This window comes from Coptis chinensis, chromosome 2 (assembly GCF_015680905.1).
Source record: "Coptis chinensis isolate HL-2020 chromosome 2, ASM1568090v1, whole genome shotgun sequence".
In the NCBI taxonomy this organism is placed as follows: Eukaryota; Viridiplantae; Streptophyta; class Magnoliopsida; order Ranunculales; family Ranunculaceae; genus Coptis; species Coptis chinensis.
Window position 1 is genome coordinate 71,362,868 of NC_141457.1, and position 15,712 is coordinate 71,378,579.

A 15,712-nucleotide genomic window follows, 5' to 3' on the forward strand; every position below is an offset into this window, starting at 1 on the left:
TTCCCTAGTGGTAGTCCGGGGTAGTCTGATACGCCCACAGCACATGATTCAACTCATCAGCCCAAACCCCCTTCTTATCCTCCAGTTTCTTCTTGAGATTGTTCATTATAGTCTTGTTGGATGACTCAGCTTGCCCGTTTCCCTCTGGATTGTAAGGGGCTGAAAAACCTTGTTTCACATGGTACGCTTGCAGAAAATTCTTCACCTTTGACCCAGTGAACTGTGTTCCGTTGTCCACAATGATAGCGTATGGTAACCCAAACCGGCAAATGATGTTCTCCCATAGAAACTTGATCACTTGTTCCTCTTTTATCTGTTGCAGCGACACTACCTCTATCCACTTAGTGAAGTAGTCTGTGGTTGCGAGCATGTATCTCCTCTTGTCGCTACCCATGGGCAGCGGTTCTACTATATCCATGGCCCACATGGCGAATGACCAAGGACTGGACACGTTATGCACCAGTTTTGCTGGTGCGAATATCAGCTGAGCGAACTTCTGGCATTTCTCGCATTTTTTAGCAAACGCCATGGCATCCCTTTACATGTGAGGCCAAAAATACCCCTGAGTTAACAACCGGTGTGCCGTGGTTCTCCCCGCTGAGTGACTCCTACAGTCTCCCTCATGAAGCTCTACTAATACTTCCTGTGCCAATCGCGGACTCAGACACTTTAGCAATGGCCCATCAAAGTTCTTTCGATACAACTCACCCCCCAGCAAGGTGTACCTCTGTGACATCTGCTCCAGTCTTCTCTTCTCTTTCTTGTCGTTCACCTCTTCCCCAGACAAAAAATGCTTGATAGGATCCATCCATCCCCCATCCTCGGCGGCGATGTGAAACACCTCTTCTGTTTCTTCAGTACTCAGTTTCGTTAGCTTCCCTACCTTGATAGTCTTTTCCTCTAATCCTGGAATAGCCGCGGCTACGTAGGCTAGGGCATCCGCATGCCTATTCTCTCTGTGGCCCAAATGCACGAATCTGATCTTTGTGAACTTCGCTGCTCTACGTTTCAGTACCTCCAAGTATCTCACCATTCGAGGACATCGCGCAGCAAAACCTCCGTTTGCTTGGCACACCACCAAGTTCGAATTCGAATACACTGTCAACTCCTTCACCCCCAGATCCTCTGCCATTTTCAGTCCTGCTATCACAGCCTCATATTCTGTTTCATTATTGGACGCCACGAACCCCAACTTCATAGTGTGTTCTATTCTGTTATTATCCGGCGTAACCAATACGATACCTATTCCGCTGCACGCATCTGTGGCCGACCCGTCCGCGAACACCCTCCATCCATTCCGCTCGTCCCATGGGTCCAAAGGGTCCCACTCCACTCCCTCTCGCTCGGGCTCCATGAGCATTTCTTCCCCCCAAGTGGGGTCTTCAGCTGGAAATTCCGCTAAAAACTCTGCCACTGCTTACGCCTTTTCCGCGGTTCTGATCTGATACTGGATTTCATAAGAACCCAACATTACCGCCCACTTAAGCATTCTTCCAGATTTTTTTGCCTTTAGCGCCTGCTTGAGTGGCAGGTTAGTCACCACCACTACAGAATGTGCCTCGAAGTAAGGTTTCAATTTCAGAGCCGAGAATATCACTGCTAAGGCATACTTTTCCACTTTACTGTATCGGGTCTCGGCATCTAACAAAGTCTTGCTTTGAAAATATACCGGCTTTTCCACCTTGTCCACTACTCTGACGAGGACTGAGCTGATCGCATACTCGGTAACCCCCAAATAAAGATATAGTTTCTCGCCCTGTTCCGGTCGTGACAACAACGGGGCCTTGTCTAGATAACTCTTCAATTCCTGAAAGGCCTTTTCACATTCCGGCGTCCACACAAAATCCGGGGTGCTTCTCAATAATCGATATAGCGGCTGGCATTTATCGGACGACTTTGAAATGAATCTGTTTAGTGTCGTGACCCTACCTGCTAATCGCTGCACCTCCTTAATGTTCTAAGGAGAAGGCATTTACACAAGAGACCTTATTTGTTCGGGGTTCGTCTCTATGCCCCGGTGTGTAACAATGTACCCCAAGAATTTCCCGATAGTCACTCCAACTGTACACTTCTCTGGATTGAGCTTTAGATTATGTCTTTGCAGTATGCTGAATGTTTCCCTCAGTCCCTCCAAGTGTTCTTCCTCCGACATACTCTTTTCTACTATATCGTCTATGTATATTTCAATTCCCTTTCGTATCTTATTCTCAAACATATTTTCTCCCACCCGTTGGAAGGTGGCCCCAGCATTCTTCAATCCAAACGGCATCCTCGTATAACAATAGGTGCCACCTTCTACCACAAAGGATGTCTTTTCCTGATCTGGTCCATGCATCGCAGCCTGATTATACCCCATAAATGCATCCATGAATGAGAATACCTTGAACCCCGCTGTTCTGTCCACTAATTCGTCAACGCGTGGCATAGGATAACTGTCTTTAGGGCATTCTGTGTTGACGTCTGTAAAATCCACACACATCCATACCTTGTCGTTCTTTTTGGGTATCGCGACTACATTAGATAGCCAGTCCATGAACTCAACCTCTCTAATTATTCCTGCCCCTTTCAGCTTCGCCACCTCCTCCCGAATTCCTTCGGCGAACCTCGGTCTCACGCTCCTCATTTTCTGTCTCACTGGCCTCGCGTCCTCCTTCATGTGCAGCCGATGGCATGCGAAGTCTGGATCCAAACCCGTGATATCCTCAATTGCCCAGGCGAACACGTCTTTATTCTCTGTTAGACACTGTATTAACTTTCCCTTCCACTCATCCGACAAAGCAGACCGTACTGATGTGAATTTCTCTTCCTCCCCTTCCCCCAGGTTTACTACCTCTATCTCATCCAGAGTCTTCAGCCCCATAGCGAGCTCCACTTCCTTGTCCGTGGCCGCGATTTGTAATTGTTATGCTTGCCTCTTCCTTGGGTTTGAGGACTCTCCTTCAAATCTGCACACCATTCGTTTCACCGTCCCCTGGTGGCTATTCTTGGCTGCCACCTGGTCGCCACGGACCTCTTACATCCCCGTTGGGGTGGGGAATCGTATTACCTGGTAGTAGGTGGATGGTACTGCCTTCATCTCGTGGATCCATCGCCTCCCCATAATTGCATTGTATTGGGAACTGGCATCCACCACCATAAACTGAGTAAACACTGTCACCGGCCCCGTAGTTACCGGCAGCAAAAGTTCTCCCATCGGCTCCGTCACACTTCCATTAAACCCATATAAATTGGTTCGCGGCGCTTTGAGCTGTCTGGGATCAATTCTCATCTCCTCCAAGGCTCCATTGAATAATAAATCCACTGCACACCCGCAATCGATTAACACCCTTTTGACCATGTAATTTCCCATCGCCACTGTGATTACCAACGCGTCCTTATGGGGTGAATCAATAACTTTCAGGTCCGCGCTAGTGAACACGATCCGATCAACTCCTTCCGCTGACCATGACTTCGGCCATAGAACCCCAGTAGCTTCATTGATCTGTTGAATACTCGCAGTTCTTCTTATCTTTTCTCGGTAAGCGTTATGACTCAGAGTCTCCCCGCTGTAAATAACATTGATGGTCCCCAATATTCTTCCCTGTGCCAGCATTTGCTCCTCATTCGGGGCACCCGCTACAAATTCTCTCATCATTCCCCTTTCAACTAACCTCTGAACCAGCCATTTTAACGCATAGCAATCATCAGTCTCGTGGTTCCTTACCTGATGGTACGCACAATACGGTTTGTTTGGCATCTCGATCGGTATACTTCGCGGTCCCTCATACCCCGGCCTACCTTTTATCAACAGCAGAATTTCACTCAATGGCTTATTCAACGACGTATACTCAGGTTCGCGGTAAGGCTTCCTTTCTCTGTTCTCCCTTCTCGCCCCTTCCCTACTCCTCTCCGGCCGCGAAGAGTATCTGTTGTACCCTCCCCCTCCCTTGTCTGACGGCTTTACCTTTCTATGGTCTCCATTCTTTTCTAATGACAACACTGCCTTTCCTGACCTTCTGGACTCCTTCTGCCTCGTATCCTCATATTTGATGTACTTTTCCACTCACGGATATAATTCGTGCAAAGTCGCGATCTCATTCTTAGCCACTGACTGATGTACTCTCGTACCTGGCCGCAGTCCCCTTTCAAACGCTATCACCGCTGTCCTTTCATCCAAATTCTCTACCTTTAAGGTCTCGGCCTTGAACCTACACAGGTACTCCCTCACCGACTTAGATGACCGCTGCCTAACGTTAAACAGTGCCGCGATATCCACCACACTCCTCTTCTGGTGTATAAAATGGTCTATAAATGCCTGCTCTAACTCCTGAAAGTTATTTATACTCCGCGAAGGTAGTCGATAGTACCAGTCTGAAGCTCCTCCTTTCAAACTTGCCAGGAACATCATGCACCGCAATCCATCATACCGCACCTCTTGCCAAAGCGGCATCTGTTGCCTAAAGTGATGAATGTGATCAGCTGGATCCCCCTTGCCATCGTACCTTTCGAACCTAGGTTGGTTGAATCGTTTTGGCACCTCTGACGTCCATATAGCGTCCACCAATGGATTACGATTCAAACCGGCTACCACCTGACTAGCCGCTCCCATGTGAGTCTTCGCTTGTTAAAGGTTCGCCTCCCGATCCTGATTTATCATTTCTTGGACTTGCTCCATTGTAATTCTAGCCACTGGGTTGTCCACGAGGTCCGGCTCCTCTCCTCCGTTCTCCGACTCCTCACTCTCTTTCACTCTCCCTCCCTTCTCAGCAATTTCTCTCTCTTTCCTCAGCCCTCACTACAACAGAAGGGGTTTGCTGCAACGCCATATACCGTCGCTAAAAGTCATGAAAAGCATTGCAATAGGCCAATTGCAATGCCAAACTGGGAGTCACAAAGGCGTTGCTAAAAAGTGGGTCACAAAAGCTAGATTGCAACGCAATATAGGGTGTTGCAAAAGCTGCCAAACTTTTGCAACGCCAATTGTCGTTGCTACTATTTTATCCTCGTCGCTATTTCTATTTTTCAAACTTAATTGATTTGAAAATATTTCATCTTTTTAGCAACAACTGGCGTTGCAAATGATAACTTGTAACAACACCATCTAACGTGGCAAAAAACATACCTTTAGCTACGCTTTGAGGTGTTGCAAATAACAACTTTTTAGCTACACTTTGTTCGTTGCAAAAGGTTTAAGTCTTCAATTGCATCTAAAGCATTGCGAAAAGGGTGTTTGCCATGGCAAAAAGTGATTTTAACTACATTAGATGTCTCCACGATTTTGTTTCTTTTTTATTTACAGATTGTGCCAAATGCAACTTAGTAGATAAAATATAGCAACCCCATATCAATTCACAATAATCATAACAAAATATATTAATTAATTTCATTAAATAAAATCATCCACTGCAAAAGTATTTCACACAACCACATAGGACTTTGCCAATACACCTTCTTACAAAATTTCCACAACTATCAACTTATTTAGGCAAATTTAAAAAAAACTAGAACTTAGCAAAATCAACAAATGTGCATATTCCTCAAACTTGAACAACATCTACCCATCCTAATCATATGGCATCTGATCGACCAACCTGGTACCCAAAAAGAAAAAGATAGACATAAGTAACTAAAATTAAAAACCACTAAAATATGCAATGTAAAAATATTTTCAACAAGTCATACCTATGGACCTAAGATGCGACAACACAACTACATCAACACATCACAAGTGGTCTGCCCATGTGCTCAACTACATTGATGCCACAAAAAAACCAAACAAATACCAACTTAGATATTTAAAAGTATATCATGAGAAGTCAAAACAAATGTGCACCATACCATGTGAATCCAAGGTACATATCAAAGGGAAGAGAAAACCCACTACAAAGAAAGATCAAACCGGACAGCATGAAAAATCTCTCAACTTCTCAAAATAAGTCCCACCCTGATTCAAGTAAATTCCTACAACCATAAAACAATTGGAACTTAAAGTCTTCAATTTATTCAAAATTAAGAACTACAGATGTGCCCAACTATAACAAGTACTCTTAAACTTCTAACGAACCTACAATGAGCCAATCATGGTTATAATTTAGTTAGAATAACTACTTACCTGTCCTTGAATGCCTTAGGATAACAAGAAGAACTTAATGCCCATCGTTGGGTCATCCCAATCCCTAGTATTCATTTAAACATGTAATATATGTTCTTAAGACAAGTTTATCATAGTTTTCTTTTCATTAACCCTTAACATTACTCGGGCAAGTGTCCATCGATAACCAATTAGACAATGATAATTAAATTTTTCTCCCTTGCCTATGTCCTTCTCTCTTCTTTTGAAGGAATGAGAATTTTCTCATCTTTCTGCTTGTTTCTTGCATCTTCTTTCTTCTTCCTTTTTTTTCCTTCTTTTAAACTATCTAACCTAAACTTCCTTTGCAATCGTGTATTATCAAGTGTTTGCGAGTCAGACAGATTCTTTCTTAATAAAAATAAAGTGTGTAAGTCACATGTCTTCTAAAAAATAAAAAATAATATATATATATATATATATATTATTATTTTATATATATATATATATGACTTAATATTATTCTGTTAAGGAAGCCAGTCAAATACCTGTGTTCTTGAGTACCCCTAAAGGCAACAACGATGGCATTTAGATTTTCTGCCACACCCACAAATGCCTGTATAAAATAAATGCAATTGCATTTGAGGTTTGAAGAATGAAAAATTAAAGAAACAAAAATATTATGGTGCATGCTTATCATATATGAGATGAGGAAGCCAAATGTATTTTCAGACACACCCCCACGTCAAAGCACGAATCTAAACACTCTAATGACGTATGTCTATCAAGTTTATAGAGGCCAACCTACTAAGAATTACGTACCCGAATCCCATCATGACTTATTAAGCACTTAGAGAATGCATGAATTACAATAACATGAGAACAAGCCAAAAGAAATAGGGAAAAACCTGTAGGCAGTGTTGGACATCAACAATCAGCTCTAGCATTTCGAACCCCTGTTTCAAGACATACAAGTTTATAACTGTTTAAATATTCAGGAAGGGGACTCAACTCTATATATTTTAATTCATTGAGAGCTTTACATATAAAATAATTAATAATGTAATAACAATGCAATAACACGACTAATAATAGTATTAATAACAAAACAATCTGACATACGTAAAATGAAAAATATGTCTGGTTACCTTTGTCAAACCATCACATCTAGAGCACATCCAAGTAAACAATTATGTCAAATCTGACATGTAAACCTGCAAGATCCAGCACCATGTCTCCAATCATCAACTGCAGGTTAAGCATCCTGTTAAGACACTATGACCTGATACCCGAGTCCCAACTAACATCTCCATCGCAATGTCAAGGGGCAGTAAGATAATCAGGCCTCTCCATTTTCCAACCAAACACTTCTTCACTTAGGTTCGGAGCTCCAGGAAAAAAAAATAGAAAATTCAATAAAGGGACTTACCGCAGAAGCAAATTGCACAAGTGTCATCGTTGCAAGAGTGTGATTGTAAACATCAACATTGTCTTTGAGCTTAAGCTCACAAGCAATTGTATTTGACTTTAAGCTCTATCGATTCGAAAAAACAAACAAAAATAGCAAAAAGTTTACCTATTAGCAAAAAAAAAAAAAAAAAAAAAAAAAAAAACTAAGCCTAAAATCTGTGCAACATAACAAAAGTTGAGGTAACCAACTAAGTAATTATTCGTTGTACATATGTGAATACTATTCAGAGCATTATTTTGCAAATATAAAGACCTTTTCTAGAGTGTATCAAATTGGATGAAACTTTTCACATGCCTTTACATATATATCAAGCACAAGTTCCAGATTATAAAATAAAATATTAAATTTTTGGGGATGCAATAGAATTCGAAATGTACATTCGTTGTCAATTAAAAAAAAGAACAGGAAGAATACTTGAAGCACTTGTCAAGGTAAATGCAACCAAAATCCAACAACAAATGACCCAAAAAAACATAGACATAAGAATTAGATGGCAAACAATATAAGAGAATAACCAAAAGTAGCCCAACGCCAAAACCAAAACTCTAATTCATTTCCCGAATTAATGCAAAAGAATACTAATGAAAATAGCACCCAGCCTACAAAATTAAAAACTGCCTATCTCTCACCTGTGCTTCGCAGATGATGTGTTCCTCTTTTGCAAAGGAAACATGGAGTCAATCCTAGCAATCAAGGATAGCCTAGACTCCTTCGCTCAAGCAACGGGCCTCCAATTGAGCAATGAGAAGACCACTATCTTAACAGGGGTATGGTCAAGAGGAAGGGGAAGTATTAGCAAAACGTAATGAACATCTCCTTAGTCTCTCCACCGGTTACATACCTAGGCCTTCCCTTACAAAGATCAAGATCGGGTATAAGGGACCGCTTGCCTCTCATTGAAAAAGATCACGCGAGTCGAATATCGAACTGGAAGAATAAAGATTTGAATAGAGCAGGCAGAGTATAGCTAGTGAAGTCTGTCCTATCCTCTTTTCAAACATACTGGGCAAAGACCTTTGTTTTGCCTAAAGCAGTTTTGGAAAAGGTGGGTAAGATATGCAACAGATTTATCTGGGCAGGACCAAACATGGAAAAAAAGATGCACCACTCGAGTCATGCTACTCTCAGGAAGGAAAAAGAACAAGGGGGACTTGGGTTGATAGACCCAAAACTATGGAATCAAGCAGCATACTGTGGACTAGTCTTCAAACTGGTACAGAGGTCAGAGAATTTGTGGGTGAAGTGGACATGGGAACATCACATCAGGCAAAATCATTTTTGGACAATGAAGATACCTCATGACTACTCCTGGGTCTGGAGAGGGATATTGAAGCACCGTGAAGTCTCATGGAAATATGTGAGGTATGTCATTGCAAATGGAAATGCGACAAGTTTCTGGCACGACCCCTGGTGCTCGAGCCCTCTCTATCTAAATCAACAAGCCAAAACACTGCTAGCTGGCACAGTCAAGCTAGAAGCGAGAGTAGCTGATGTAATCTCGGATGGCTATTGGTCGAGGACTATTACAGAGTTACCTGAAAGCGAAGTGAAGAAGTGGATCATGGGAATCGAGATAAATTCCTTCATAAGTTCAGATCAGCTCATTTGGACTCCGACAAGTTCTGGTAATTTCGTAATCTCCTCAGCTTATGCAGCGCTCAAAGATGTGCGAACCAAAGTCAAGTGGTACAAGATAGTATGGGGCAAGCTTTCAGTTCCTAAACATTCCTTTACAATGTGGCAATTATTCTCAGGGGCCCTTCCTACACAAAACAGACTGAAGGTAAAGAAAGTGATTCAACGTTCTCGATGCTGCTTATGTGATGGCCACGAGGAGAGCTCGGCCCACTTATTCTTTGACTGCTGGTATTCGAAACTAGTGTGGCAAGGTATGAAGAAAGCAATGGGATTATCAGAACTAGTTCGCAGCTCACACGCTGAGTGGTACCAGCTCATGCGCCTCTGTAGAACAAATACAACTACAACCGAAGTTATAAGGGCGCTGATATGTGCGGCAGTTCAGGCAATATGGAATGAGAGGAACTGGAGATTGAAGAAGCAACGGTATAGAACTTCTGATGATGTCAGTTCCCGAGAGCTGAATAGAATGAAAATCTACTTGGGAAGAAACCGAGACGGTGAAAGAAGATGCAATCTTGAAAGCCGCTTTGAATTTGGGTATTGGAGCTAAGTTCAAACAAAAGGAGGAGAAGTGGGTGCGATGGCAAAAATCAGAAAAGGATATCCCTACTCTTAACTCTGATGGGTCTCTGCAGGGTGGGAGAGCAGGTTATGGAGGAGCCTTGAGAGATAGTAATGGAGAGGTGCGACTTGCATATAGTGGAAGTTCAACAAGACTGTCAGTTTTATACCGGGGAGCTGTTGGGGTCCGAAAGGGCTTGAAGGTGCGAGGAACTAAACGCGTCTGAGAGTTGAAGTCGGTCCGGATTCTATGAGAGCGATCCACATTATGAACAAGACGGAGGAACCACCGTGGTACTGTAGAAACTTGGTGGCACAAATATGGGCTGCGAGAGCGAATTTTGATGAAGTAATCTTTAAGCATATATTTAGAGAAGGAAATCAGGTTGCTGATTATTTATCAAAAGTTAATAGGTCCTTGTGTAATGATATTTTGTTCTTTATTCCCCCCATGGATCAAAAACTCAATGTACTGATCAAAGGGGATAAGGAAGGAAAACTGTATTTGCGTTCTTGAGTATATAAAAGATTGGGGCATCCGTAACCCCTATCTATTTCAAAAAAAAAAAAAAAAAAATCCAAATTTTTTTTATCTAGAACTAATTTCCAACTTCAAATCAACCTGTAAAATAAACCCAAAAAGAACCAAAGTCAATTATGCCCGAGTAACAGAACGAACCTGAAAAATCAAAGCTTGGGTTATCAAAATCAAACGAGAGAGAGGGTGAGAGAGAGAGATCGTTAGCTTACTGTCAATGGATGTGAGGACTGAGGAGTGTTTTGGACTTTTGATTCGTTGCCAATTTGGGGGAGTGCTGGTTGAAGTAAGGGTTAGAGAAAATAAAGAAAGTTTTTTCGGGTTTTTCAGTTTTGGTATTTGAATTTTTTGGTTTTTAGTTCGAGACTTCGAGTTTTTAATTTTGGTATTTCAATTTTTAGTTTTAGTTCGAGCGCCAATTTAAACTAGACCCGCCCACAAGAGGCCCATCAACAACGCCACCTGCATCGTAACAGAGGTTATACCGGATTAACATGTACATTCCTAAAAAATTGTTACAACGAAAACAGCATCGCAAATGATCCATTAAGCTTTAGCAGTGATAGCCGCATTTTAAATTGTATTTTCTATTTTTTTAGAAAATATAATTACAACCATTTGCAACGCCAGAGGCGTTGCTATACATAAGTCTCTCTACAAGAAAATTGATAGCACACCAAATTTTTAGCAGCCCCAAAAGGCATCGCAATACCTGACCTGTAGCAACAATTTTTCAGCATTGCAAAAGGGTGCGTTGCTAAAGACCCCTTCTGTTGTAGTGCCTTCATTCTCCTCTCTCAATCTCCGGATCTCTTCCTGCATACGTCTCCTCTTCTCCGAATCTGACTCAGCGGCAGCTTCTTCCTCTCTTTGTTCTTCCCCTTCACTACTCACTACTTCTGCTTCCATCTCCTGTACAACTACCTTCCTCGGTCGTCCTACTCCTCCCTTTGCACCTGTTGCCATTTCTATGTCGCTTTGCTCTCTCTCCCCACAGACGGCGCCAAATGTTGTACCCCTAACACTATTACAACCACTGTTCTCTATTTCTCAGGAACTACTACAACTCACAGCCCTATTCACTCCCTCTCCTCTCTTGTGGTCGCTCTCTCTTTTTCCTAGGTCTTCTCCCCTTAGAAGAAATGAATCCGCCCTCCGTCCTTTCTCTCTCTCTCTTTTCCTTTATATTCTTCCCTCTCTCCATCCTAGCCTTCCATATGTCCCTTCATCTCAAGGCCTTCTCCTTTCCACATGTAGGGTTTCCGTACCGCGACCTCGTTTCTTTATCCTGATCCTGTGCACAGCGGCACGGTACCTTACGTTGCCGCAGGCGTATCCGACCGTTGATCTCATATGTCCCAGGTCCTACCACCACAATGTCCATGGTTGTTCTATTGGCAGAAAAAATCAATGCCCAAGCTATATTATCCTACCCGATTTCTAACTGATATGAGCAGAGACATTGGTGTATAGACCCACTCAATTCTATTTGACATCATAAAACACCTAGAAAATAGTACGTACAGTTACTGTGTTTGAGTGTTTGATATTGGAAAAAATTCGGTACATTGTTTCTAGCCTTCATTTCTACATCTTTATATATATATAATAGTAGTCCCTTTTCTGACTCATTGGGGTTGTCCACGTAAGCAGGGGGATTAAAAAAAATAGTAAGTAAAAGTCCCAATTAATTATGTTTCCTTTATATACTAAATCTCTTTTCAATAGTCCTAATTAATTATGTTTTATGTTTCCTAATCTGTACACATCCAAACAAAGAATAATAAGGATTACAGGAGAGACTCTATTCTTCAAGAGTCCTAATTAATTATGTTTCATGTTCCTAATCTATACACATCCAAACAAAGAATAATAAAGATTACAGGAGAGACTCTATTCAATTCAAGAGAAAAAAATTGCTGATAAAAAAGCTGCGAGAAAAAAACTAAATAGGAACTAAAAGTCCCAATTCTTGAACTTCTAAGTATCCCATATTCTCGAGTTTTTCAATTTACAACTATTGTGCTGATTTCAAAAGTCTTCTTTCTCTACCTCCCCAGTATGTGCTGATTTCAAAAGTATTTTTTCTTTTGATTTGTGTTTACTATAAAGTTTGGAGTGTTAAGGGAGAAGGTAATGCAGGTCTAACATTAGTACGTTTGACTGTGACTTCCGAGATTGACAAACCATACATTTTACGTATATATACCAACCCTAACTGTTTATCAACTCAGTTTACTTCCTCATCTAGGAAGAAGGTTAAGTTATTTATTTTAGCCGTCACTATCTATATACTATCCACATATTTTAGTATGTTCCATAAGAACGTTAGTAAGTGGATCTAAAGCTTTAAACCTTACATGTATAGTTTTGGAGCTTTGAACTTTTCTTTCATATGAGCAATTCTTGATCAATAAATTTTTTCAAGTAACTATTTTCACTCACCTAATCCTTATCTACTAGCTGTATTTTATATAATGTCTTTAAGACTTATATTTCCTTTTTCTGTAGTTATTAGCATGCCCCATCCATGCTAACGGATAAACTTCTTTTGACATAATAATAAGATTTCAGTGCATCCTAAAAATGTAAATGTAGTTACTTATTGATGGATCTGATAATCTAGTGTTTTTTTTTCTCCATATTCTATATTGTTTTTATTTGTTTCAATATATGGTTGTTATTTTTTATTCTTCACTCTTAATCTCCTAAGAGCATTTCTAGACCAATTCGTGCACGGGTAGACATCAATAATTCTATCCATAATATCTTTAGAAGTTGAAGTAATCCAAACTTACTTTCATGGTTGTTATTTGGTTATATTTGCATAATCTGATAAATTCATGGTCGTTGCTTAAATTTTGAATGGAGTTTTTGGTGTTAGTAGTTTGTATGCCGATGGTATTTTAGAGTAGATAAATTTCTCAGGGAGTGTTAGTGGCGCTGCCAGAAATAGGAGATTCTTACATGGAAACACAAATAGGAGATTCTTCAACAGAAGGTGAGTTAGTAGACTAAATGAGGTTTTCTTATTTTTTAGGGTATGTTTTGCTGAATACTATCCACATATATGTTTTTCTTTATATATATATATATATATATATATATATATATATATATATATATATATATATATATATATATATATATATATATATATATATCGTCCTGAAGTTAGGTTGTGTTTTGTGAAATTGTTGGACTATATATCCAGAACTTGAAACTGTACTTCTAAATTTTTTGGTCGCACTAATTTTATTGTGTACATATGTCTATGTTGAAACATTTGTGTTGTTCAGACTACCATTCTTCAAATACATAAGTAAAATAATGTAAACCTACATGATAATATAGATACTTGAGGGAAACCAAAAGGTTCCATGATCATGTACCATAATAGTTGAGTAATATGCTCATATGGATTTATTTTCTTAAAATTGAAGTTCAGGCATACAACACAATTCATATTTGATATTTCTTAAATTTTATGGGAGTCGGTTTCCCTGATTTTTCGGTTCACAAGTTAATGTTCAATGTATCTTAAAGTTAAAGCAGTCGGTACTGCGTTTTTCGACCTAGTTGGGTACATTTGATTGATTTTCTAACCTGATTGTTTTGTATGTTCTTAGATTTAGGTGTGTTATTAATCTAATATAATGTTGATTTTCTTTCACATGCGTTGCTTTACTATATTTTTGTTAGCCTTAAGCTACTTCATTGGTACTTTCGTCCCACTTACAATTACAAAATGAATGATTTCTTAGCACTTGGTTTCTTTTGCAACAAATCGAAGACGAAGAATCTAAAAAAGCATCACATTTTGGGTATGAATTTGAAGGTTTTGGTTCTCCAAGTCATGGCTCTGTCCTGAAGGTTGGACGACTCATTGATGCTTATCTAGCGAAAATTGCCCCTGATCCATATCTAGATCTACAGAAATGCATTGCTATCATTGAAATCTTGCTTAACTATGCCCGAGTTATTGATGATGGACTTTACAGAGTAGCTGATATATATTTAAAGATAACTTATCCAACTTTTTGTTTTTGTTAGTGTTGCAGTTTGAATTCATTTCTAATATAGAGTGATGTTGTGATTCAGTGTTAATTCGACTCTTTTTTATGCTTTACTTCACTTTAATTTGTGATGAGGTTCTAATTAATAGATTTCTTTCGTAGAACAAAATTGAAATTTTTATCACAGGTTTGTTTTGAAATTTTCATGTTTTTAAGAGTGATTTTTTTGTAATTGCACTAATAGTAAATTAAGTATTTATTTGCCTTCTATCACGAACCACATTCCACATTTGTCTCTGATGGTTTTCAAATATTAAACTATGAATAGGAGTACCTGAGTTTTTTTGGAAAAAGGTCATTGAATCAATAAACATATCAGTGCTCATGATCTTTACGTGCTAACATGAATTAGCAAACGATGAACATTCTTATTATCTGCTTTGAGGACTGTACATAACGATAAATAGAAGTTGGTATTACACATCAACTTTGATAATTATCAGGAAATTAGAAACTAGACACAAATGCATTAAACCAACCCCAAAGAATAATTAACGGGAAATAGGATAATAATGAGAAATCGCAAGTTGGATGCAACAACATTGAACTAACCTCAAAGAATAATTAAAGAGAAATCGAAAAATGGATGCAACACTACATTGAACTAACTCAGAATAATTAATAGGAAATAGGAAAATGGATGCAACACTGCATTGAACAAACCTCAAAGAAAAATTAATTGGTAACCGAAAAATGGATGTGAGTGTATCGAACTAACCTCAAAGAATAATTAATGGGAAATCGGAGACTGGATGCAACACTGCAATGAACTAACATCAAAGAATAATTAAAGGGTAACTGGAAATAGAAGATTGGATGTAAATGTATCAAACTAATCTCAAAGAGTTATTAATGCAAAATCAGAAAATTGAATGCAAATGCATTGAACCAGCCAACGTCAAAGAATATTAATGGGAAATCGGAAACTTGATGCAAATGCATTGAAGAAACCTCAAAGAATCGTTAACAGGAAATCGAAAATTGGATGCAACATTGCATTGAACTAACCTAAAAGAATAGTTAACGGGAAATCGAAATTTTGATGCAAATGCATCGAACTAACCTCAAAGAATAATTAGTGGAAAATTGGAAATTGGATGCAACTGTATTGAACTAACGCCAAAGAAAAGTTAACAAGAAAAAAAAAAAAAAAAAAAAAAAAAAAAAAAAAGATAAAAACGCATTGAACTAACCTCAAAAAATAATTAACGGAAAATAAAAAACTAGATGCAACTGCATAAACTAACCTCAAAGAAATAATTAACGGGAAATAAAAAATTGGATGCAAATGCATCAAACTATCCTCAAAGAATAATTGTCGTGAAATTGGAAACTGGATCAAAATGAATTTAACTAACCTCAAAGAATAATTAACG

The 15,712-nt window shown here is 39.3% G+C and overlaps 2 protein-coding genes and 1 long non-coding RNA gene across 3 annotated transcripts; all 3 read right to left on the reverse strand.

Annotated features, from left to right (window-relative positions):
• Positions 1-538: 538 nt before the first annotated feature.
• On the reverse strand, positions 539-1,360 carry LOC147517572 (uncharacterized). Its single transcript, XM_086593636.1, has one exon. The coding sequence runs from the start codon at positions 1,358-1,360 to the stop codon at positions 539-541; it is 822 nt and encodes a 273-aa protein (XP_086449762.1).
• Positions 1,361-3,013: 1,653 nt separating this feature from the next.
• Positions 3,014-4,588, reverse strand: LOC147517573 (uncharacterized). The gene is made up of 2 exons (XM_086593637.1): positions 4,108-4,588; positions 3,014-3,777 (listed from the first exon to the last, which is right to left on the reverse strand). Exons 1-2 carry the CDS (start codon positions 4,586-4,588, stop codon positions 3,014-3,016), a joined length of 1,245 nt encoding a protein of 414 aa, XP_086449763.1.
• A 2,611-nt stretch (positions 4,589-7,199) lies between these two features.
• On the reverse strand, positions 7,200-10,595 carry LOC147517574 (uncharacterized). Its single transcript, XR_015213899.1, has 3 exons — positions 10,473-10,595; positions 7,479-7,583; positions 7,200-7,349 (listed from the first exon to the last, which is right to left on the reverse strand). It is a non-coding gene; the product is annotated as an uncharacterized LOC147517574 (long non-coding RNA).
• Positions 10,596-15,712: the final 5,117 nt, after the last annotated feature.